The 26,887-nt window shown below is 28.9% G+C and overlaps 3 protein-coding genes across 4 annotated transcripts in view; 1 reads left to right on the top strand and 2 right to left on the bottom strand.

Annotated features, from left to right (window-relative positions):
- The window catches only part of LOC125818922 (uncharacterized), a 196,224-nt gene extending 190,622 nt beyond the window's left edge, over positions 1 to 5,602 (bottom strand). The window contains exon 1 of the mRNA XM_049498432.1: positions 5,599 to 5,602. The gene's annotated coding sequence lies outside the window, so the exon portion shown is untranslated. The remainder of the gene's footprint in view (positions 1 to 5,598) is intronic.
- Positions 1 to 26,887, top strand: part of LOC125818914 (glutamine synthetase cytosolic isozyme 1-1) — a 176,314-nt gene that overhangs the window by 136,392 nt on the left and 13,035 nt on the right. The window lies entirely within an intron of this gene.
- Positions 11,711 to 19,767, bottom strand: LOC125818913 (uncharacterized WD repeat-containing protein C17D11.16-like). 2 transcript variants are annotated; one of them, XM_049498422.1, is made up of 17 exons: positions 19,744 to 19,767; positions 17,538 to 17,676; positions 16,327 to 16,526; positions 16,040 to 16,116; positions 15,867 to 15,962; positions 15,631 to 15,754; positions 15,445 to 15,503; positions 15,303 to 15,368; positions 14,151 to 14,221; positions 13,958 to 14,054; positions 13,679 to 13,753; positions 13,467 to 13,565; positions 12,746 to 12,889; positions 12,625 to 12,654; positions 12,466 to 12,528; positions 12,223 to 12,300; positions 11,711 to 11,981 (listed from the first exon to the last, which is right to left on the bottom strand). In XM_049498422.1, exons 2-17 carry the CDS (start codon positions 17,654 to 17,656, stop codon positions 11,898 to 11,900), a joined length of 1,482 nt encoding a protein of 493 aa, XP_049354379.1. In that variant the 5' UTR covers positions 17,657 to 17,676; positions 19,744 to 19,767; the 3' UTR covers positions 11,711 to 11,897. The 2 variants fall into 2 exon arrangements, with proteins under 2 accessions (XP_049354379.1, XP_049354378.1); XM_049498421.1 differs by lacking the exon at positions 19,744 to 19,767 and adding an exon at positions 18,825 to 19,152.

Genomic DNA, 26,887 nt, shown 5'->3' with positions numbered 1-26,887 from the left:
ATATATTATAGGTTTATATACTAAAACAAATAAAAGATTACTAGTCATTATTTAGCGATAATAATTTAATTAATATTATATTATATTATATTTAGTCTTAGTGGAAATACTTTCTTTGTCGAATAATAGTTGTTCACTATTGACTTTGCAGACTTCTTAAAGCCTATAAATAGAAGGGTAATTATACTATATCACATTTGAATATAATAAATACAGTGTCCTGAAAAATATAATAGGGAAATGACCATAATTAATGATAAGGGTAAGTGTAAAATTATCCATTGATTTCATAAAGTGGACAAATATTGTTGGACATCCTAAAATAGTATAGTGAACAACTATTGTTAGACTGAGGGAGTAATAAATACAAATATTTATAACCAACACTCTATATAAATGTCATTTAAGATTTCAGCAACTCTAGATACAAATATGAAACAACATTAACTCAATTACGATCAAATATATTTGTGATAATAAATATCACTGCTATAAAAAAATAATTTATTATCATTAAATGTCTTTTTATTATAGTGATAAATGGAAAAAGTAAATTTTTTTTTTATCAACAGTTTCTTCATTCCTAAGATATAAAGGCATAATAATTGAAACCGAATAGTGTGTATCGCCTATTAAAAGAGGAAGTTACTTTATTAACGGTTTTTGCATTAGTTACGTATTGAGCTTTTAACTACAAAATTTCTTACTAAAAATATAAAAATATCATTCATCCAACCACATCTTTCGATTAGGGAGGAAAGGGGGTGAGGGGTCATGTTCACGACAAAGAAAGTGACATAATTAAATTATAGCAATAGGAAATTTCCTTCGTATAAATCAACAATTGTCATAGTCATTAATCAATAATTTATTTTCTAGCACATGTAACAACATTTTCTTGTGATGACCAATGTTAGGGACCGATCCAACTTTATGATATCGAGTTTATCTAAAATTTTAATTTTAATGTAAAGTATAAATTTAAATTCACTAAAATTGTAATCAACAGTAAGTATGAATTTATAATTTAAAAAATATAATGAATCTTAATATTGAGAGTCTTAAAGGTTGAATTTATAAAACTTTACAAAGATATTGCAATTCTTATATTTATATTAGATACCGGACCGTGCCAGCTAAGTTGTTAGTACGTTTTTACATAATTTTAAAAATATTTTTTTGTACTTTCTTTCTTCCAATTTCTATGGCATATATACAATTTTAAAATTAACCATTTTTATATGTCTTTTACATATATTAAGTTATAAATTATTGTAATTTATAGTACCCTTTAACATAATTTTCAAATAATATATATGTTACTTTTCATGTCCCAATTTATGTGGCATTCATAGATTTTTTTAGAGTCAGTTGATTTTTTTATATGTATTTCATTTTTTTTTTAAATTGTTAACTATTATGATTTATAATATTTTTTTTGTCGTTTTCAAACAATATATATTTATCATTAACCCATTTTATGTGGTACCAATAAAATTTTGAGAGTCTATCGAATTTTTTTTATATAACTTTTAAATATTTAAGTTGTTATATTAAATTTTTTGTTTCAATTTACATGATATCATAAAACTTGAGAAGTTATCCAAATTTTTATATGATTTTAAAAATATTTTAAGTTGTTAGTATTTTTTTACATAATTTTAAAAATAATATATTGTACTTTCTTTGTTCCAATTTACGTGGCATATGTAGAATTTTAAAATTAACTACTTTTTTATGTTTTTTTTTTACATATATTAAGTTGTAAATTATTGTAATTTATAGTATCTTTTTAACGTAATTTTCAAATAATATATATGTTACATTTCATGTCCCAATTTATGTGACATTGATAGATTTTTTTAGAGTCAGTTAATTTGTTTTATGTATTTTAATTTTTTTAACATTGTTAACTACTGTGATTTATAATACTTTTTAGGTTATTTTCAAACAATATATATTTATCATCTAACTCATTTTATGTGATATCAATAGAATTTCGAGAGTCAATCGAATTTTTTTAATAACTTTCTAATATTTAAGTTGTTAATTATTATGACATATAGTATTATTTATATAAATTTTTTAAAAAGACATAATTTTCCATTCATTATTTTTTTAACTCTAAACGTTTTTTTTTTTTGTAGTAACAAATAAAGTAATTCGTATTTTAAAGTGGGACCCATATGTATTACAACTATTAGTAACAAATAGAGTGAAAAAGGAAGAAAAAGAATGGTTCACCTGCTTGGAAAATTGGGCCAATATTGCGGCTGAGAAAGGGAAATGTTAGAAGGGCTTTTATGTCCTACATTAAGAAAGTGCAGTTATAAAACAGTCAAGTACAACATATTTCAAACATAATATTAAGAAAATATCTATATTACCCCTGGCTAGGGAAGCAAGCATGTTGACGAACAGCTGCTTCCCTAGCCTCTTCTAAATAAAATAATAAAGTAAAATAATTTAAATTATTAATTATTGTGATTTTTTAATGATATTTTAAGTAATATTTCTTTTATAAGCTTAATAAATTATAAAAAAAAACAATTAAATTGAAATAAAATATTAAATATTAATAATAGCTGAATGAGATAAACATTTCAAAAAGGTTGTGCTATTCAGAAAATATAGTAGTACAAGTTATTATGTATGAATGACATCTCTCAGCCGATATTGAAAAGGAAGTTGGGCCCACAAACTTCAATGTTCAAACTGAATACAAATCTTCTGGGGATATATGAGTCATTCTGTTAATATTGGCTGGGTTTTTTTTGTCTAACCAGGGAGAGGTACAAATATCAAGAAGCAAAATACAAATTGTTTGAAGAATAAAACATAGAAAATGCCAAAATTACCCTTGTTATACAAGCAGGCATGTTGACGAAGACATGCCTGCTTATAGACTCTTATATATTGACGAAGACATGCCTGCTTCTAGACTCTTATATATAGTAAGTATAGTAATATCTCAGTAACAAAAATACTTCTCCTACTATATGGAGTAATAAAGATTTGAACATATGTATAAGAAATATGTTGAAATATATCTACTTGTGAAATTAAAGTTGAGATCGATATTTTACGTTCGAGTTCTTGATAATGAAAAAGATTATATTGAAAACATTATTTCTAAAAATAAATTCAGCAATATATAAATTTAAATTTAATCAAACTTTAACATAAATTTTAAATACTAAAATATTAATGATTGTGGAGATCAACTAAAGAGGAATAGACAAAAACAAAACAAGTGAAGAAAATTGGAAGCTAATGAACTAAATCAAATGAGTATAAAAATACTTATGTCAACTGTATGAGATCATTTCTAGAGTATCTTTATCTATATTAGAACACTAAAGAAATTCATAGAAACTTACTAAAAATTTAATAATTCCAAAATTGTCACATCATAGAGAACTACAAAAGTGGTAGAAAGTCTTTTTTTTTCGCTAATAAAACTAAAGTTGGACAAAAAAAAAAAGCTGCTTACTTTTCCTTTTACAAAAAATAATGATAGGAAAATGGAAAAATAAAATAAAAGAGATAAAGTAATATTTTAGCATCAATTTTTTTAGGATATAGACAACAATGATACCTAACCGTACGTGGAAAATGTTAATAAATAATTACTTAATTAATTGTGAACGTTTAGAAGAGTTATTTCTTGTTTTTTCACTCAGTGATAATAGTTGGATTTGTTTAAATTTAAATTTGTGTAATATTATAAGATTTATTTTTGAAGACGATGTTTTGAACATAATATTTTTTTCAGAAGCTCAAACTTAAATACTTTAGTTAAGAATGAAGAAATTTCAATTATCATACCATAAATTCAATACCTATAAGTATAAGTACAATTAAAAAATAACAAATGTGAACAAGGAATTAAGTATATGAATTTTCATTAATGTGATTCATTTTTCTTACTTAATCACTTGACAAAAGTGCATTCACTTCGATCTTTACTTTCTTGATGAAAAAAAAAATCTTTACTTTCTCCGTTTCATTTTAATTGTCATGTTGCATTTTTTAAAAGTCAATTCGACTAATTTTTAAAGTTAAATTGAATTACATTAATTTGATATTTTAAACTAAAAAATTAATATTCCAATATTATACGAGAAGTACTATAAATTACAATTTTTTGTATATCAATATGATGAAAAAAATACATAGTTATATGTTAGTCAAACTTTTTGTAATTTAACTCTAAAAAAGGAAACTGAAACAACAAAAAAGGAAAGAAAAGAGTATATTCAAATGGTTTATATTTAAGTTTGTACTAGAAAAAAGTAGTTAAAAGATTAAGGGAAGAAAGTCTGAAAAATACAGTAAAACCTCTATAAATTAATATTCGATAAATTAATAATCTCTTTAAAATAATATTTTTTGGATCCCGACTTGAGCCAATGGAAAAAATCACCAATTTCGATAAGATAATAAGATAATATATTTCCAGAAGACCTCTTTATAAATATATGGTCCCATTAATATCATAAATTAATAATTCTTTAGAAGTACAAATATATCTTAGATAATTTAGTGAAATATGATTCTATTGTGTTCTGTTTTTTCTTAAAATTTAAATCTAATTGAAGCTCATCTCTAACTTTTGTTATTGCATCCAAGAGCTTCGGTGTTGGTTTTTCGAACTACACCATAAAATTGTGAAGAGTTCTAGATGCGATAAGTTAGCATTTGTTGTCCAAGCAAGGATTGCAAAATTGATAGCATCCAAAACATAATTTTTGTTGAATCAGTTTGTCCGACTTCATAGCCTTCTAATATCCTGTAATAAAATATGTTACGATAATACATCTTGAAAGCTCTTATTATCCCAGCATCACAAGGTTGAATTTTGGATGTCATGTTGGGTGGCAAGAAAAACAATTCAACATTTTGTAGTCCTCTAATATTTCTATTATGGGCTCGACAATTATCTCGATTCATTGTCAAGAAATTCAAGAATTTAATTCATTGTAAAATAATACATAATGTTCATTGTTTCTTAATAATCAATTATTATTCATTGTATTTTTATTAAAAACATTCGATGTATGATGGTGAGAAAAAAAAACTATTTAAGCAACATAGGAAATTTCTTTAAACCATATCCAAAAATGGCTTCAATATTTAATATTATGTGCTGGATAATTATTTAATATTTTTGTGAAATCAATGAATATGATACATAAATTAGTAAGATACAATGATTTTAATGTATTCGTTGTACTTTATGTATAATTTTTTTTTAAATGTAAAATCAATAAATATGATACATAAATTAACAAAATACAACAATTTTGATATAATCAAAATTAACCTTCATTAAATCTCAAATCATTTTTTAAATTAATAAATATTAATTTATCGATTAAATAATATCTCTATAAAATAATAAAATTTTATGGTCCCACCTATATTAATTTATAGAGGTTTTACTGTACTCCAACTTTGGCCGAAATTGTTGTTACGATACCAAACTTTATGGAGGACCTTTTACCCCCTACACTATTTAATAGTGTATTTTAAAGGATATATGTGCCCACATGGACACGTTACTATTTATAATTATACAATATTTATGATGTCTACGTGTACACATATATACCTTTAAAATACACTATTAAATAGTGCAAGGGGGGTAAAAGGTCATTTCCAAAGTTCAGTATTGTAACAGTAATTTCGGCCAAAGTTTGAATATATTTCAGACCTTTTTCCCAAAGATTAATGATAAATTACCGATTAATTTCGTAGCTAAAAGATACATAACAAAATGAAAATGATTTACAAGAGCATCTTTTATTTTTGGTATAAGGACAACATTAAAGATCCTTTTTTATAGAATTAGGTGGGACCTTAATCTACATAGGATGACTAGAAATTTAGGTTTGTAACCTAACAAACCTAATCTTGTTTTGGTTTGTCAAAAATAAACTAAAAGCAAATTCTTATTTAATTCTACTTTTTTATATATATAAATAAAAGAAATATAATAATTCGGAGTATATAAAAACACATATCATAACGAAAATTAAATGACCAAACTTAGTCGTCTTTTATAGCTAAAAAACGTTTTTCCCTTGATATGAAATTTTTTTATGTGACTCAAATTAATCGGACCTCAATATCAAACTGGAAGCAGAAAAAAACTACAACATAAAAGATATAAGATTCTATTCTCACCATACATCCAAAAAGTTGAAGCATATGATTCTATCCCACTTTTTCCTAACTTATTGGCCTCATACAACCCTATCCCCTCCCCCCACCCCCGGGATGTCTCATAATATCATCGACAATATGATGAAATGGTTGAAATTTTACTACTCTAAACATAAGATCACCCATTTGAGTTTCAGGAATGGAGTCTTTCCCAATACCGAGCACTCTTACTCCTTTGTGAGACTAGCATTGTATATGGATTGTGAATATCGAACGATTACACTGAAAAGGAAAAGAAAAAAAACATTTAAAAATATAAATAACATTAATAAAAGAGTAACTTATAGAAATTCCACTAGTTTAGGAGTTGATCACTTGGATACACGTTAGTTTGTAATATTACGAATCTTATCAAATTTTGATGCGTTCAGATACGTCCACATACATGTATCTCGGGATACATGTGGTGTAATTTGTTCTAAATACATTGTATCCAAGTAGATTTGCTTGTATTTGGGATACATGTGGTATAATTGGTTCTAAATACATTGTATCCATGTGGAATTGCTTGTATCTGGGATACATAGACAAATCTCTCTCGCCTCATTTTCATCTCACTCACCACTTTCCTATGTATCCAGTACCTTAGATACATCCAGATATATGTGAATCGCACCATATACATACATATACATGTATCTAGCGTGTATTTAATGTTATTTGCATGTATATGGGATACATAGACAAATCTTGCTCGCCTCCCTCCTTTTTTCGCCCTCCTCTCTCCCTAATTTAGTGTATCTGATAGCAAAAAATATGTATTTAGGCGTATCTAATTTGAACTCTAGTATGAAATTACTAATTAATGATATAAAATGTAATTTTTTCAGGCCATAAAAAATATATATATATAATAGAAATATTTATATAATTAGATAGTTTCTCATAAAACAAAAGTCCGCCCAATGTTTATTTTTGTCCCCTTGAGAAAGCCCAAGATTTATTTGACATGACCCTTAGAATGAAAATGAACCACAATTGACTTGCGAAAGTCTTTCTTCATCTGCAATTTGTACAAAATCAGAAACTACATGTGAAAACTGAAAATGTCATACTTCTATTATAAAGAAAAATATGATATGAAATAATTGAGTTAGCCACTTGTTTTCAATTGAAATGGTCCAAAAAAACCAAATTTATCCCCCACAAATTGAGTACACCCTCCGTTTCATCTTTATCTTTCGCCATTTGGTATTCAAACTGAAGTGAACTTTGATCAGCATTTAAAAACGTATTTTTGATCGGCTTGGGTTGAGATGAGTAGCAATTCATGTATTTTTGGTTTCATTATTTAGTTTTTAAATTTTAAATCTAAAATATTGATTTGATGTCAAATTAATTTATATAAAGGGAAAATCATACGTATCTTATGCCAAATTTTCAAGTGCAATTCTTTGTGTATGAAACCTTCTTACCAAAAAATAGGGGCTATGTCTATCTTTATCTTCTAGAGATAAATATGGGTGGATCTAGAAGTCCAACTAAGAGTTCCTTTGAATTTAGTATGTTTAATACAAATTTTGTATATACTAAAAAAAATTATTAAATATTTTATCATGAAAGTTATTATTGTATTACTATTAACCTAACAAAGCTTTTAAAATTCATAAACTTTAAATTCTGGATCCCCTTTCAGATAAGAATCTATTTATCAGTTTAATTTCTCAAGATATTTCTTTGGGGCCAACTTATCAATTATAACATCGTTATAAAATATATCTAATTTTTGGAAGAAAAAATATTCTATAGATTTTATTTGTCGAATTTAGCGAATTTCAAATCACTCCACCTCCTTTAGATTGTTGAGCCTGAAATTTAAAACTATCAAAGTCTAACTTCAAACTCGAATGTTTGAAGATTGAACTATTAAAATCAAACTTCAAGACCTTTGGGTCTAAATTTAGGTTATGATTGTTCAAGCTTCAGATTCCAAAGTTTGAGGTTTGAGACTTCCAATTCGAGGTTTGAATTTTCACATCCGAAGTCTGCCGTTTGATTTTGAAGCGTTAAATCTTAAATACTTCATAAATTTAGACTTAGTTTCTAGAAATATGAACCACATTCCTTCTTGCATTAATAGTTTACTTTGATATTGTAAAATATTTTTACTATATTAATGTAATAATAAATAACAAGTTTTAAAATTTTCCATAGGCTATGGTCAAAATAGAAATATTAATCTCATAGGTTACCAATTTAAGCATTGAAAGAGCCAAGACTTTGTCAGATTTGGAGTTTAGACCTTTTAAAGGGTGGCAATTTGTAGTTCTTTAATTCATTCACATTGAAATTAATGAAAGTTGAAGTTCTAGCAATCTCCAAATTAATTTCACATTTATTAGTCTTCATATTTAACTATAAATGAAATAAAATCGTATCTGAAAAAGATTGATGGTAATTTTTTAAAATAATAATTGACAATTTACCCCACTATTAAAGATGTTCCAAAAATATATGTATCAAGTCAATAGCTTTACAAACAAATGAATCTAATTGACTTAAAAATAGATTGTTTTTTTTTAAGTCTTTGATTTTACTTTTCACAAATAATTATTAAAAAATTGGGACCTATCTCCTAATGAAAAGGATAGGTTCTTTATTAAATGGCATCACCTCTATGGGTTCAAAGAATCTATTCATGGAAGTCTTTCAAATAATATAAACACCTTCCCAAAAGACTTCTCAACTACTCCCTCCGTCCACAATTGTTTGTCAGGTAAGATCATGCACATTCCTCAAGGAAAATTTAATGCAAGGTGTAATTTGACTAATATAACCCTACTATATCAAGAATACCAAAAGTCCACATAATTTTTCAATTGAACTACACAATCATTAAGGGCAGAATTGGAAAAAAATAATTAATTATTTCATGATTGTTTAAATTGACAATTAATCTTGGACATCTATTTTTAGTATACCTGCCAAACAATTGTGGACGGAGAGAGTATCATTGTTGAAACTCATTAAGTTAAGATAGCATTAATTAAGAAAATTAAGGCGTTAATGTCTTTCTAGCATCATAAAACTTGATTAAGTACTTTATAATTGTAATTATATCTTTATTACTTTTTTCGTTATGTAAAAAAATTAAATTTTTATCATTAGAAGTAGGGGTGTGCATTCGGCTTTTCGGTTTGGTTTTATACTATTCGGTTTGGATTTTTCGGTTTTTGGTTTTGAAGAAGTGTAACCCAATTCGAATCAAAATAAATTTGGTTTGGTTTTTCTCTTTTTGGTTTGGGTTTTTTCGGTTTGGTTAATCGGTTATGTCAATAATTAGAAACATAACAAAGTTATATTTGCAATTTAAATAAATATACGGAAAAGGGTCAAAATTGCCCCTAAACTATGCAAAATAGACCACTTATACCCTCCATTACATTTTGGGATCAAAAATACCCCCATCGTTATTCCAGGAGACCACAAATACCCTCAAGAGTTAACACCCCAAATTTTTAGTGACGTGGCAAGCCACATGAGACTAATCCCTCCACCTAAGCGTTGTCAACTAAGATTAACTACAAAAGAACTTAACCTTTAGTGGCGACAAAGTCGCCACAAATTCCCAAAATATTGCCACTAAAGGTTATGAGTTATTTTTAGTGGCAACTAAGGCTCCAACAACCATTCTTGAGTAAAACCTATTTTTTCAACAAAAAAATATGATAATTAATTTTCTATTGCAACCTAATTTTCTAAAATAAATAACTTGCAATATCAATATTAAAAACATACAATATTATTACAAAAAATCATCAAAATTACTTCTCGATTCAAATCTCCTACTATATAATGCATCATTGTACATTTTATACATTTACATATGACATAAAAATAAAGCATACAGTGTCTTCAAACCCCTACTTAATCGATATCATTTTTTGTTTTTTAAAAACAATGAAGAAAAAAACACAAAATTAGAATTTAATGTTAAAAACTTTTAGTGACGATTTTCTGGACTTTTGTGGCGACTGTTGTTGCCGCTAAAGGTCTAGTTCTTTTGTAGTGAATCGTAGTTGGCAATGTTAGGTGGAAGGATTAGTCCCACGTGGCTTGCCACGTCAATATAAATTTGGGGTGTTAACTCTTGAGAGTATTTGTGGTCTCATAGGATAACAACAGGGGCATTTTTGATCAAAAAATGTAATGAAGGGTATAAGTGGTCTATTTCACATAGTTCAGTGGCAATTTTGACCCTTTTCCGATAAATATATATATTGAATTTCTTAAATATACTTTTTAATATAAATCACAAGTAAAACGTAAAACACAATACTTAAAAGTATATCAATTATAGATGTCCAAACATAAAAATAAAAAAACTAAATCATAATGAAAATAACTAAAAAGGGACAAAAGTGGTTAACTCCAACTTAATTCTAAACATATATGTATAATTCAGTTTTTTCAATTTTCATTTTTCTAAATCCGAAACCAAACCAAAAACCCAAACAAAGTAAATTATAAATCCAAAACCAAACCAAAAATCCAAAAAAACCAATCAAATTAGAATTCGATTTGATTAGGTTTGGTTTTTTGGTTTAATCCAAATAGTGCACACCCCTAATTAGAAGTGTGTTTGATTGATGAGTGAAAAAATGTTCCAAAAATATTTATGTAAAAGATCAATGATAATATTAGCAAATGGTAGAGTGTTTAAGGGGAAATTTTTTGAATACCGAAGGCTTTCAATGAACTATTGAAGTTATCAAGATAGTATCAAATACTGATGGTGCTGAAGGCTATCGATTTTTGGTGGAGTTGGAGCCTAGCCAGGAATAGTCGTTAGTGGACACCCACTACTTTTCACCTATTAGAAAGGCCGGGAACCATCACACTTTATCAACTACTAACAAGACTATTGAGATCTTCGACTTAGCTCCCAATGTTAATCCACCGGATCCTTTCCCAACTTATACAAGAAGTAGAGTTCAACCTAATGCTTTATTTTTGTTCTTGTTAATCCTAATTCAACATTAAAAGTATGCTTTTTTTTTCCAATAACTAATTATTTTTTCTCTAAATACTGTGTATATATGATTCCATCTATTAATCAATTTTCTTCCTTTGTGAGTCAAAATCTCAATAAAAATGCTTGTTTTTTTATATAAATATGTGATAATATTATCAAATTTTGTGTCAATTTTCAAAATTGCATAGTATTATCAGTCTCTTGTGTGATAACTTGAAATCTTTCTGATTTTCACAAACAACTATGCTATGAAAATTAACAATATGTAATGCATTTCCTTATATCTGGCTCTAAAAGGAACCATGTAAAAATAGAACAAGATTGTCCTACTTTCATATTTTACCCTCGACTTTGATAAATTAAAAAAATCAACCAAAATCTTAAATGTATTTTCTTTTTCTAGATAATGATGGTGTTCGAACAGCTAGCTAGACATCAACTATTACATCATTGGGAATCTGCTACCTTCAACCAACACAAGTACAAGATAACTCTGCCTAATCTCCGCTCCGGTACATGCTCAATGAACTTGTGTTGGTTGTCTAAAAAAAATACACACAGCTATCTTGATTCCACCAAACTCTTCACTTTCCTCAGCAACAGCAAAAAATTTCATGCTCATATGTAAATAATGGGAGGCAATATTTTCACTTATAGAACTCATAACACCTTTATCTCCATAACTACATTTGCATTATGATTTGGGCGATGGCTTTTTTTGTGCAACGTATTTCCCATATTTCTTCAACACGGCATCTTCAGACGAAATATCCCATAGCTGCAAGTGATGAGCAAAGACAAAATTCTCAGCCCAAAAACACAGAAACTAGAGCTGCATATATGAATGCTGGTTTATCAAGAATACGAAAGAAAAGAACTTAAAATAGTTGAATAATCATCAGAGATGAATTAGAACCAATAGCTCTTTATGTTGTGTTACCAAGGACCTCGTTCCAAAAAATACGACGTCTGGGGGATTTACCAGGACTACCAAAAGTTTCAAAAGGAACAGAACACACCTGCAACTTTCCTTTAGAGCCACCAATAGCAAGAAAAAAGGGGCAATCATCTGAGAAGGATACAGTGAAGACGGCTCCCTGATAACAATATAAAACAAAAGAGTCATCATGATAGTTAGTATTCCGTCAATCAAAATGTCTAAGCAACCATCTAAAACCTTATTTTCATAACAGGTTTTGAGGAAATATAAGAGCATCAAACATGTATTTTTAAGAACCACAAAACATTTGAAAATCACATACAGCTTTCGGATTCCTAGATGCGATACAAGAAGGTTGATTGTTGGTCAAATCCCATAATTTAACCTGCAGCACATTTATCAAATTAATAACCAAAATAGCTCTCATCCCACGGAATATATCAAAACTAGGTAATAAGCAGCAGAGACAGATAGAGTGTACCATCTTGTCCGTGGAGCCAGTTGCAAGAAGCTGCCCAACAATACACGAGCAAAGTGAGGAAGGCAAATGTTGAAAAGGAAACATTAATTAAGGGTAAAGCCAAAAAAAAAAAGTTCCTTACATTTGGGACTAGAGGATTGAAGCACAACGAGGACGCTGCTTTATCATGAGCATGGATGGTAAAACTTGGCTTTGTCTCCGAAGTCGAAGCAGAACTAGCAGCACGGATATCAAAACTAGTAACGGTACCGTTCTCCAAGCTGACCTGAAAGATTTAAGGAACTCTGATTTGGTTAGCAATTTCTTAATATCCAATATACATCAAGACTGAGATTTCTGACCCGACTTTAAAATGGATTTATTCATCCTTCCCAAAAAACGCTTAGGTGTCATTATAAGGTACAGAAATTTAGTGATTGAGCCAAGGGGAAACATGATTTTGCGTCGTTTTGAATTTATCCAGTGTTTATTTTCATTTAAGTCCATAGAGACTCGGAGGCGGATAAATACTTACAATTTTCTGTATTAAATAAATAATACAATTCAAAAAGTTCAACAAGCAAAAAATGTAAAACTAATATGCACGAGGGAAAAGTAAACAATTGTCAAACTTAATTTCAATAACATTCCACCCCCAACCCATACTCCCATAGTGTATAGTTACCTAACCAACGAACACAATCCCATCCTTCGTTCTCATACTAATGCTAAGAAATCGTTAACAATCTTTCCACTAATGATTACCATATCAGAATCAAAAAATTATATATCATGTAGCATACCAAAGCAAATAAAGCCTTAACATAGATTGAATTAGTAACAAACATGATGCGAGCACTGACCACAAATGAATGCTCCGAATGTGGATCCCAAGCCAAGCTTTCAACATCAGCACCAACTGAAAACTTAAATCCACTGTGAGAGGGTTTCCTCCCATCCTTCTGCAAGACATGTTGAAAGATTAATTAGCATCTTAAAGTAAGAAACTAATCCACAGTCCTAACTTTCAAGAATAAAGGGGGCAGAAAAGGAAAAAGGAGAAGTGTTTTATCACCAAGCAAACTGTATGATCGAATGACCCGCTCAGAAGAATCTGTGGAGCAAATGGATTCCATGCAACTGCTTGAACCTGTCAAACATAGCAAGACGATGAATATACTTCTTTCAATAATTTGTAAGCAAGTTAGTCTAATGTTCTATAGGTAATTCAACTATCATCAGTCATATTCCAAACTCTAGCAAAGATGAGATATTTCAACTTTATCTAGGTTACTGGGGTTCTGATACAACACATTGAGACGTTTATAGAACTGCTAAATTTTCTAAATTCTACCTTGTCAGTATGGTCATTCATAGTGAGATTACAGGCTTCAGTAGTCACATCCCAAACCTTGACAGAATGATCAGCACTAGCACTAGCAAGTATATTCCTGCATAGAATGTTGAATAAGAAGATCTGAAGTTTGACTAAGCCTCAAAGAGAGGCACTGGCAAACATCAAACACTCATCAATCAAATTACCCTACCTATATTCCTTGTTCCAAGAAAGACCAAGTACTGCATCCTTGTGGCTATCCTTTTTGTATTTGATAGATTTCTGCAAGAAAATTTGCAAAGTAGGTAAATAGAGCATATAAGTAAGTTTTTCTCAGACAATTATCATATACTCAGTAAAGACCACCATGCAAATGATAAAAACTGGCAAATCGTTCGGCCTTCTTTCATTTTCTTAAAGAGTAAGGTCCTAATTTTTATTTTTATTTTTTTTGGGGGGTGCATTAATTCCCACAAAATTGACCATGTCTGCTGCCATGACGGACTAACAAAATAGTGGTTTAGAGTAAGTTTCTCTTCAAACCAAATAATATGACAATTCAATTCCAAATGCAGCAACTACTATAAGTCTCTCTGTCTCTCTTCCTACCTCTACCACGTGTCTATCTGTCACTCAAAAAGAGCATTGCCCAATGCCCACAAGGACAAATGGGGGAGGTACACATAAAAGCTGGTGCTTGTGGTGCTCTTATTAACCAAAAGAAGGTACTGAGATTAGGAACACTGATAGTCACAATATGCCTACCATGTATGGCATGTTGCAGTAAATAGAGTAGAGGAATGAGAGTAAGTTAAACAAGAAAATGCCGGTTGACCCGAAGTCCAAACCTGTTAAGGTAGCTACTTGACTTGTTGGTACAAACCTAAAGCTCCTTGTAGGGTACCACCTCAGGTTGCTCAAATGGCCATAAATTAGAGTCTGTCGGATAACTAATGCAAATAGTTCCTACTCCAGAATAGTAAGCAACAAAGTACAAACCTATTATTGAAGATCTGACATGTGGCACATGTATGAAGAAAGAGGGACAATCGGCACTAGGAGAGACATAAACCAGAGCACACTGACCATTTTCGATTGCCAAGTGTCATAGCCTACTATTTTTTCATTTTTTTTATTTGATATTATAAGTTTGATGTAGCCTACTACTTTATTCCAAATAGAAGTCTCCGGAAACTATTTCACAGTGACATGGAGAATGACCAATGAAAATCATTGACGTATTTCCTACCTTTAGGCTTTAGCATCTAGAACAAATTTCAGCTGCACAAGCTGACGTAGCATACAAGAGCATTCCAATCGAAAATTGGATCAAAGAATAGAAAGGTCAAATTGCTTAAATTACCTTTTTCCCCTTTCTTTTTATATCAGCGATGCCACCTAAAATGACAGATGGTTGCACCTCATCTATCTACAGAGAAAGAAGACAGTGAGATACGATCAGTAGTGACTCAGGAGTTCATAAACATCAGTGTAGAGTCACTTACTATGTCAATGTCCCAAATTTCAATTGCTGGTTCCATTGAACCCACAGCTATGAAGTTACCTATCAACGTATAATTCATTTATTAACGTGAGTAAATGAAAAGTTGCTTTCAAAGGTAACATATGTTCAAAACCAGTAAGAGAAAATACTTCAACAGCATAAAGCTCAACTTCAAGCAGAACCATACCTCTCTCCCCGCCTTTAATAGGGCAATCAAGCCATGCTGTGCAGAGAGGAAATGCAGGTATAATAAGAGCATGGTGAACATACATGTTTGTTTCACCATCTGATAGATCTTCCAAAATCATTATCTGTTGGCACGGATCAGAGTCACAAATCAAAGGGCGGTCAAAATGAAACTAACTGGACCATACAGATGGAAGTATTATCAAGCCGTTGAGTCGTGAAGTAAGTTCTACTTGCCTCGAGATGACTGACATCATCCTCATTGCTTGCACAAACTATAACAGAATCATCAGGTCTTATTATCATGTCATCATCTTCTTCAGAGTTATTGTCCTGAAAGAATAATTTTCTGAGTTAGTAATACTTGATCGGATAAAAATGATGAAACAACAAATTGATCATAGTACAACCTTATCCTTGAGATATGGGTCCATGTCATTACTTGCGTAGTACAAGTCTTTGAGTCCTGAACCAAAAAGCTCAATTCCTGACAATGTCAAACACATGCAAAAAGAGAGAAAAGTTAGGAACAGTTTTCCAAATAAAAATTGATATAAGCTAGGCTTGGGAAAATTAATATGGAAAATATTTATCTTATCAAAAAGAGTTGAATATGAAAAATACCGCCATCATATTAGATATAAAAAAAAACTATGTTCAACCCAAATCAACATATGAGTCAATGCACTAAATTTACCCTCCTCCTCTTCATCATAGTTGTCCATGTCCAATTCCTTTAAACCATCTATTATGTCATCGGTTCCTGCAGAAGAAACTTGAGTAGCCTTTCCAAGTGCATCAGCAGCAGCTAATGCAATAGCAACTTCATCATCCTCATTTCCCTTGGATTCATCAACATTCATATCTTCTTCAGCTTCCTCATCATCACTATCTTCACTGGAAGGGGAATAAAGAAACAGACTTTCAAGAGTAGGGCAAAGTAAAGATTACACAGAACGTAAGTATCAAGTTTAATTCCAAGAAATATAGGTTTTTAATCTATCAATGTTAATTACTTTTACACCTTGTTTGGACGGTTGTCTGTATTGCAATGTTAGTTTAAATACAATGTTTGTTCGGATTGTTACTTAAATTTTATTAAATCGTATCTATCGTTAGATAACGCCGAAAAGTACCATTTCGTGTAATGACTGATTTGGTGTGATTAAGTAGTTAGCCTAATTTTTTCTTATCATTTTATGACTACTTATTATTTAATAATCTTATTTTATCATTTACCATACTATATGTTGTTTTATTATAGTCTGTTGTTTCCGTTATTTCTATTACTTCTTTTTCTAGACTATTTGTATCTTGAGTCAAATGTCTACCGGAAACAACCATTCTACCCTGAGCTAAAGGTCAAGTTTGCATACAAGCTACCCTTCCCAGACCTCCACTTTGCGGAATTACACTGAATATGTTGTAGTTGTTCGCTCTATCTTGTATCCTACTTTTCTTGTAGGTTTATCCAATGTGTGAAATTATGTAGGAAAGAATAATACAATCTATCCAAACATTGTATTCATTTAAGCAATACAACACAATACATTATAAAACAATATGTAACAACTATCCAAACAGAGTGTTATGCACAACAAAAAGTTTTTCTATGTGAATTGTATGATATGAGAAAAGCATCAGTGTTGCCGAATCAAACAACATGCAATACACCGCCTGGAAGGCTAATTCATTCTGATAATACTCACTCAAACTCTTTGTGGTATTTAGCCTAGCTGTTTCAGCAGAACTAATTTAATTAGTAATAACGATTATGCATTATTCGGAAACACTCTTTTTACCTTCACGAGGTAATGATAAGTTCTGCCTACCTTCTAGGCTCCTCAACTTGGGTTCTCGCCACTTTCAGATATTGGGAAAAAACATAATGAAAAAATTAACACGTACCGTTTATCAAGAAGACCACTCTTCAAAATCTGTTCAATTTCCTCCTTTGAAGGTGGGTCAGCCTCAGCTGGTACAGACTTTGCCACCCCTTTGGGAACCCATGAAATAGCTGCTATCATTCTTAAACTTCTTTATTAACCTACAACCACAAGCAAAAAACTCATTGTTTACATCCCTACTTTATTCAAAGGGTGAAAAATGTCGCGGTAACTCAAAAAATAATCAATTAATTAAATTTTAAAAGAATTTAAAGAAAAAAAAAGAGTTTTAAAGGAGTCACCACCTAATTTTAGGAAAACTAGGAAACCAATTTTAATAAAAATATTTACGAAACCATTAGATTCTAGGTAAGAAGGTCAAGTTATTTCGAAGGGAAGGTGTTAGGCATCCTTCGAAATCCACGACTGTGGGTTCCGACTTGAATTCATTTTTTCAAATTGAGGAGGAGATAAAACAACATGCAAGTAAAACAAACATGCGATATATATAAGTAATAAAACAAAACAATAATATCAAAAATGACATGAGGTTTGTCTAACATCGACAATATATACAATAGTGAATAAAAAATATAATTCGAACTTCATTCGAATAACTTCAATTGAAAGCAACTCAAGGTACATGCAAAGACACTTAGTATTAGTAAAAGTGTTAGGACTAAATAAATATAACTAAAAATAAATGAATTAAATAATAACTTCAAAATAAAAACTCGTCTTATTAACATAGAAGGCCTTGAAAATCGACGGTAATTTCTTCATCGGCCAATTTTAACACAAAAATATACGAACTTAAACTAAATTTTCATCTTTTAACATTGGAGAGGCCTTGAAAACCGACGGAGAGATATTTTCATTGGCCCAATTTAATGTATTTTTCAAACACAAAATCATATGAAACTAAATAAAATAACAAAGTAAAATGGCTTGAAGCACCTAGCAAACAATAATCAAATGGTAAGACATAACACTATCCTTTTATTTTCTTTACAAATACAAAATGCATGAAATTTTAATTTAAAACTAAAATCAAGTGTAACAATGGAAAGAGTAAAATCTTTCAAATTAACTCAAAAACTAATGAACAAAAAAGCATCACAGTAAAAACTTTTAACAGAAAAATAGCATAATAATAATAATAATAATAACATCATATTCCAACAGGAGATCTCACACATTAATCAATTAATAGAATGACATCAATATTAATAAGATAAACAACAGCCCATGAGAGAAATAAATAAAAAACAAAAAATCAACCATAACTAGAGCCTAAAAAAGAACTCACTGGAATGAATTTTGAACAAAATCAATATCAAATCAGCAAAACAGAACCATAGCAACACTGAACGGAGTAATGGGTTTGGTTGAGTTTTCGGTGGTTGTTGAGAGCTGCGGAAGAGGGTGTTTTCCGGTGGCTATTTCAGGCTGGTTTGGGGGCTGTTTGGTTGCTGGAAAAGTGAAGGAAAGGGGCTGGGTTTGGTAGAGGACTGGTGGGGTTTGAGGTCTGGTTTGCTGGTGGTTTGGCGGCTGGAAAAAAGGTGGTGGGAGAGGAGAGAAACAGGTAGTTTGGGTTTGCTATTTTGACATGGGTGGTGGCGGCAGAAAAATTGGGATTTTTTGCACATTTGGTATTCTTCCTCCTAATCTTAAAAAAAATATTCACCGCCCCCAACTTAATACTAAGAAATAGGTTAAATAGAAAATTAAAAATCACCTATAGTACAATAGTATTATCTAAAAATCATGGATCAAATTACTAGCTAATAAAATTTGTATATGAATCTTATTCATATTCGAATGAATTTTTAGATTGTGCAAAATATCAAAATGAATATTAATAAATGTAACAAATAAAATGAATATTAAAAAATGTAATGAACGTAACTAATGACATGTAAAAAATGCAATTTAACAGAACTAATGATTTAATCAAAATGAATAAATATTTAAACGTATTCAACCGGTTGTAATAAAAAATAATGTAATTAAAATTAACTGATAAAAATCTTTAATTTTGACAAATAAGGATAGTCATCGATAAATTTATTTAAAATTATAAAAAAAAATCAATTATTAAATAAATAAAACTTAAAAGTTACGAATTTCGAAAATGTTAAGCTAAAATTGAGTATCAACACTCATTATGAGAAGAAATCAAATCAACATGGAGACAGGATGATTAAACAAATTCACAAAGTAATTACCAAAAATCAAACTTTTCACTAGAAGATTATTCGTTTGGGTTAATTAGAGATTCAGAAAGAAAAATTTGTGAAGTGTTTGATGTTGCAGAGAAATATGGCGCCTAGGGTTTTAGCAGGAACTTAAGGAAGAAGGTGATGCATATATTAGCCACTACCCTATTTAAGATATAGCCCATAATTTATAATAATTTATATATTTAGCCGCTTCATAAATAACTTTAAAGAGTGTTTTTTTGAAGAAAAAAAATTCCTTAATTACTCCCTCTATTTCATTTTTACTTAACGTTTAATCAGTAATAAATATTTCATTTGGTTTATCTATTTTAACAAATTAAGAGAGATTTAGTACTTTTTTTTTCATATTACTCCTGTATAAAGAAAAATACGCATAAAGTAATAATAATAATAGTCAAATTTAGAATTCTAAAATTCATTAATGAATTTAATTTAATAAACTACATCTCTAATTAAAGTTATCTTTAAAAAATGTCAAATTAACAAAGGTCAATTACTATGACACTGAGCTAGTACAGCACAAACGTGAACCACATTCTTAAGAATATGATATACTTAAATTTAAGTGAAAAATAAAATAAACATTATAACCAGTGGCAGATTCATAATTTTCGTTTAGGGGGTTCGAAAAATAAAAGTATAAATGTGTAAATAAGCCTTTAGAAATGGGAACCTTGAATTCTTTTGGATTTAAAACCACACTTTTAGCACGTTTCTTAAAGTAAAAAAAAAACAAAAAAATACTTGAAAAACAAAACTGAAAATAAAATAAAAAAACAAAAAAAGAAAAGGATAAAATGCTTTCACATTTGAACTATTGACATACAGACTAATTTCAGGGGAACTTGCCTGCGTCATCAGTTTCTCTTTGTTATTGAGGGGTATGTATATCTACAGAAATACATAAAATTTACCTTATATATATCGTGTAATTTTTTGTCGAGGGAGTTCGGGTGAACCCTTGGAACCCACGTGAGTCTGCCCAGATTATAACGATATGATACATATAATAGGTAGCAACCATCTAAATAAATTGGTGGGATGTAGTATTGCCTTGTTATTATTTCTTTTTTTTCTGTGCTTTAAAATGTTTTTTCATGAGCGAGAGTCTATTAAAGACAATTTTTTTGTCTCTCGAAATAGGGATAAGACTTGTGTATATTTACCCTCCTCGCATTCACTCGTGAGATTACACTGACTATCATGTGCAATTGCTGCCTACTATTTTTGAGAAACTTACATAAATTTCATTTGTTTATGAGCTAATTACTTGCATACATTTGTCAGCTTTTGGTGCATTCAGATACGCCCAGGTACATGAGGTCAAAATTATGTGTAATTTATTTCAGATACACTGTATCAAAGTGGATTCACATGTATCTGAAACACATAACAAATCTCACTTGCCTCCCTCACCTTCCTCCCATCTTATTGCCCACTCTTTTATGTACCTAGTATCCCAGATATATAAATATACATGTATCTAGTGTGTGTATAATGTGATTTACATTTATATGAGATACATAACAAATCTCGCTCACATTCATCCCTATCTCATCCGCTCCTCTCCCTATTTTAGTGTATTTGGTATCTAAAATACATGTATCTAGGTATAATTTTCTCAATATATAGTAGGAAACTCTTAATTAGCAGTAAAATACCTAATATTTTAAAAATATAGGTTATAATAGTATATATAATAGCGAAGTATGTCTAATTATATAGTTTCTCCTATTTTGAACCGAGAGCTAAAAAAAAGGAGCAACTTGCAAAAATGACTATATTTATAGGGTTATTAAAGTTCAATAACTATAAGTATGGTATTTATAAAAAATGACTACAATTTAACTCTTTTTCTAGCTATATTATTGTATATGTTTTTTATTTTTCTATTTATACACTTATACAATAAATTACAATGAACTAAATAAGGAAACTATATTAATTGTACAAATTCAAATTAGTATCTTTATTTTTAAGATTTAAAGTATTAATATATCAAGGATACAAGTATTTGTAAAAACTTAATGTATTAATATATTAAACAAGATAAAGTATAACAATTTAGCATATGAACATGATAATTTGAAAAATAAATACATTGTTATTAAACAAAAAATGAATACACCAATATAGTATACATATGAATACATTGTTGTTAAACAAAAGATGGATATATTTGACAATACAGAAACAAAAAAATGGAAAATAATAGAATGTGTAGGTAGCAAAAGTGTGCAAGTATTCGGTTGTATAAAAAAATGAAATAAAACCAACAAACGTCAATCTCTTTTTGGTCAAGTTTTTCATATAATACTTAAGGCTTGGTGTTGACTCATGTATTTGTTTATAAAAAAATAGTATTAATGTATCCAATTATACTTGTATTGCCTAATTAACCTTTTAAATTCAATAGATTACACTTGTATTCACAAATCACCATTTCAACTTGTGTTAATATTAGAATACAAGTATTATGTATATAACTATTCTACTATATACAAATTTGACAATCACACAAACCTCAATATTTTTTTCTCGTGTTCATCTTGTACTACTTTTTTTTATAACTATAGCCATTGTAATGTAGAAACAAATAATTCTTCAGTCGAAAGCCTATAAAAATAGATGCAATATATATGTATACAAATATGATCTTCATAAAAATGAGGAGAAAATCAATTAAGCAATATCTGATGAATTCAAATTACAAAAATTGCTCCTAGAATCATCAAAAAGATCTTAAATTGGAAGAAATTTGGGAGAAAAATACAGAAATTTTGTGATATAGGAAGATTGATGAAAGAGAAAGTATTAATGAGGGTAATCATGGGGAACCAATCACATTAAACATGCCTAGACATAATCAATTACTAGGTGTGTAATAATAACTTTCCTATTTAATATTAATAACTTTTCTGATTATTTATATATAATTAACTTTGCTATTTATTGTATAGTTATATCCATATAACATAAAAAAAAATTAAACTGTAGCTATTTATTTTAAATGTATATTAATGTTTGCCATATTTTGTAGTTTTTCCCAAAAGGAAATTATTTGGGCCGTAAAAGAATTAGCCTTAGTCTTCCAAATAAGGCCCAAAAAGTTATGCTGGACTGGAGGTCCTATCTGAGACCTTATTTTATCTAAATAAAGCCTCCATCTATTTCTTTCCATACCCCCTTTTAGTTTTTGCTCTTTATTTGTTTTTCTTTTAAAAATATTAAATTTTTATTTCATCAACTAATTACTATATGTACCAAGTAGTATTATTCTCTTGTTATATGCCAAATTCTCAAAATTTTAAATTGTATAATTAAATTATATATGTTGTTAAAACAAATTTGGGGGGACCATCATAAATCATATATTTTTTTGGGAAAAACTACATAATTAGGCGTACTTCACTATCATATATATATATATATATATATACACACTATTATTACCTATAATTTCAAAATAATATGTATTTTACCACTAATTATGTGTTTCCTACTATATATTGAGAAAAAATACACTTAGATACATGTATTTTGCTATCAGATAGGCAAATACACAAAAATAAGGAGAGGAGCAAGTGAGATTCGTATGTATCATAGATACATGCGAATCACACTAAATACATCTATTTATATGTATCTAGAGTCATCTGCGTGTATCTGGGTGGCGAGCGAGATCGGAGAGAGGCGAGTGAGATTTGTTATGTATCTCATATACATGCAAATCCACTGGATACAATGTATCTAGAACAAATTACACCTAAATTTGACCTCATGTATTCCATATACATGTATGTGGATGTATCTGAACATATCTAGACAACCCAAAAATTGGTAAGATACGTAATATTGCAAACTAGAATGTATCAAAGTAATTAGCTCCTAAACTACGGAATTTATGTAAGTTCCCTATTTTTTTAGAGGTGATTTTAAAAATCAATCAATGGAGAAATCTGTAGCTCAAGTGGCTTATAGGTGCATAAAGAAAAGTAAAAAATTTAGGAATCCCATATGTAAGGAGCAAATTATATCATATCCCTATTATTTTTCAATTTATTGAAATCTCCTAAAATTGTTATTATCTGAATACATCTCATTTTTCTGGATACATCACATTTGATACATTGACAATTAGTTCGTTGAGATTAAAAAGAAAAATAAATATAAAATAAATATCAGTTCCCCAAACTATGTAAATCAAATTGATGCCAATCTCTTTCAATAAACAGTTCCAAACAATTCAAATTTCAAATTTTCTTCTCTCAAATCTCTTCCAAATTGTAACAGATTAAAAAAAAAATCACCAATTTTACATAGTTATGTATCATATACAAAAAAAAAAATAATATAACTATGATATACACTTATTTTTGTTTATATAATTAACAACATGTGATACATAACTATTTATATACATAACAAAGTTATGTGCCATATACATAAATATAAATATGATACAAACTAATTTTGTTGTAAAACATTAGTGTTTATATATCAACATTACTATTTGATAGTGTTTACAGATACATAACCTCCTACTAGTTGAATTAGACTGGGATGTATCGATAGTAAAAAATAACGAATTTTGTAATAGTTGTGTATCAAATACTTAACTATGATCATGATACATACTGACTTATGTTTCAATATAATTAGGGTTATGTATCAAAACTAATATTTGAAAATGATATATTGTATATGATATAATTATCATGTATCATAAAGGTGAAATGAACGAATTATACATTAATTTAAGAATCAAAATCAATTAGATACATTAAAAGATCTGGTGAAAGCAACAAAATAAAAAAAAAAATCAACAATTTAATCTGCTAAAAACTAAAAAATAATTACAAAGAAATCCTTCCACACTTTCTGATTTACTCTGCGGCCAACTATTGTTTTGTATCAATATATCATTTCGATAGAATGCTTGCTCTTTGGTTAGATATTGGTGTAACATTACATGTCCACAAATCCTTAACTTTATATCATTTAAAGAAATTTAAATTGGTTCAATTGTGAAATAACATGAAACGAACATGTAAAACATATCAGTTATCTCGTTTACTCCTCCATTTTACCTTTTGAAACTTCTATTGGTTTGAAACTTATTTTATTCTATAGTTCATGAATTTGGAGATAATATCTCAAATGGTCATTCAACTTTACATAGTTCACTTAGAAAGTCACTCACTTTGAGTTGTTTACTTAGAAAGTCACTCAACTTTATTTTATAATTCAAAAGTCACTTAACTATTAATATTTCACTTGAAAAGTCACTCAACTATTGATATTTTACTTAGAAAGTCACCCAACAAACTTAGATGATTTATTTATTAAATTTTGTTGAAATCTAAATTTTATTTAAATTACTTTTAAGAATTAATAAAATAGTTATTTTAATTATCTTATTGACCTACTTCTATCATTTAATTACAATTTTTTTGAAAAACGTACAGTAGCATTTTTCAGCATATTTAATTTTAGTAAGACAATAGCAAGTTAATGCCAAAATAACAAAAATAAGCCGAAACTCAATCCTAACAGGCCCTAACTTATGGTTTTTGGTTTATTTTTGTTATTTTGGCTTTAAAATAAGTGTCTATAAGCATTTTTTAACTTTATCCAAACACTTCAAAATTACTTAAAAACTATTTTGGCTTAAAAGCACCTAATATAAGTCAATTCAAACGGGCATTAATTTGTTAATTGCTATGGTACGTTTAACAATCTTTTATTAAATTAAAAGGCGTAATCAAAAAGATAAAAAAGACGCACAGTAGCAATCTTTTATTATTTTTAAAAAAAATTGTATTTCAACAAAGTTTAACAAAATAATTAAACTGAGCATTTTTTTTTATTTTTTTTTAAAAATAGTTTAAACAAAATTATATTTCAACAAAATTTAATGAAGAAATTATTTAAATTAGTTGGATGACTTTCTAAGTAAAATATCAATAGGTGGGTGATTTTTTAAGTGAAATATCAATAGTTGAGTGACTTTTGAGTTGTAAAATAAAGTTGAGTGACTTTTTAAGTAAACTACTCAAAGTTGAGTAACTTTCTAAATTAACTATTAAAAATTGAGTAACTTTCCAAATTAACTATTAAAAGTTGAGTGATCATATGAGATATTAACTCCATGAATTTGTCATCCTCAAATTGACTGCAAAGTATGCGGCTATTCTTCAAAGAATTCTCACTTTAATTTTTATCCATTAATTTGGTCCCCCAACACCACAAGTGACAACAAATTCCATTCCCTATAGCTATGTACTTTTGCTACTTTTCTTTTCTTTTCTTAGTACTATCTTCTTTTTCCACATAAAAAGCTGTTTTTGGTAGATGTGGAAACCCATGCTATGTCTAAGAGGCATACTCCCTCCGTCCACAAGGGTAAGGTCATGCATATCCCTCAAGAAAAATTTAATACAAGATGTAATTTGACTAATATAACTCTACTATATCAAGAATACCAAAAGTCCACATAACTTTTCAATTGAACTATACTATCATTAAGGGCAGAATTGGAAAAAAGTGTTTAATTATTTCTTGATTGTTTAAATTGACAATTAATCTTGGACATCTATTTTTAGTATACCTGTCAAACAATTGTGGACGGAGGGAGTATTATATAAGCATGTTAATCAAGAATTTGGATGGTTTTTCTTATTTGGTATTAGCTATTTGTATTTTAACTCTTTAACTAATTAATTAAAGAGGAAAAATACGCTCTATCAAAGATTTTGTTTTTTCATTTCAAGACTTAACCTAAAACTTCTTAATAAAATAGAATGATTTATTCATTTGGTCAGAAGTCAAAACTAGAGGCGTAAAAAATGAACTCAATTATAGGTAATTTAAGATAATTTGAATTAGATTAAATCTCAACTCATTCAAGTTTTAACCCATTTTTAAGAGAATCCTCAATTGACCCAATTTAATCTCAAATTTCAACTCGTTTTAAGACTCTTTATTTGCAATGCTGTAATGTGTGATCTTATATTGAATGTATGGATTACTATCTATTTCATATCTTTTAGGATTTATCTATCAATTTATAACTTCTTCTTTTAAAAAAAATAATAATCTTGAGTTGAAATTCAAATTGTTGTTATAA

Source organism: Solanum verrucosum, unplaced genomic scaffold (genome assembly GCF_900185275.1).
Source record: "Solanum verrucosum unplaced genomic scaffold, falcon-dt-bn FXZP01000252.1, whole genome shotgun sequence".
NCBI lineage: Eukaryota > Viridiplantae > Streptophyta > Magnoliopsida > Solanales > Solanaceae > Solanum > Solanum verrucosum.
Note: the sequence above shows the minus strand (reverse complement) of the source record. Positions and strands in the feature narration are given on the sequence as shown.

What these genes read in the sequence shown, in the direction of transcription:
- LOC125818913 (XM_049498422.1), bottom strand. Translation starts at nt 17,656, where the DNA reads ATGATAGCAGCTATTTCATGGGTTCCCAAAGGGGTGGCAAAGTCTGTA. An exon ending in TAAAAAGAAAGGGGAAAAAG is followed by an intron (nt 14,222 to 15,302) that starts GTAATTTAAGCA and finishes ATTTTCTTGCAG; the next exon opens with AAATCTATCAAATACAAAAA. An exon ending in TCGATCATACAGTTTGCTTG is followed by an intron (nt 13,566 to 13,678) that starts GTGATAAAACAC and finishes CATGTCTTGCAG; the next exon opens with AAGGATGGGAGGAAACCCTC.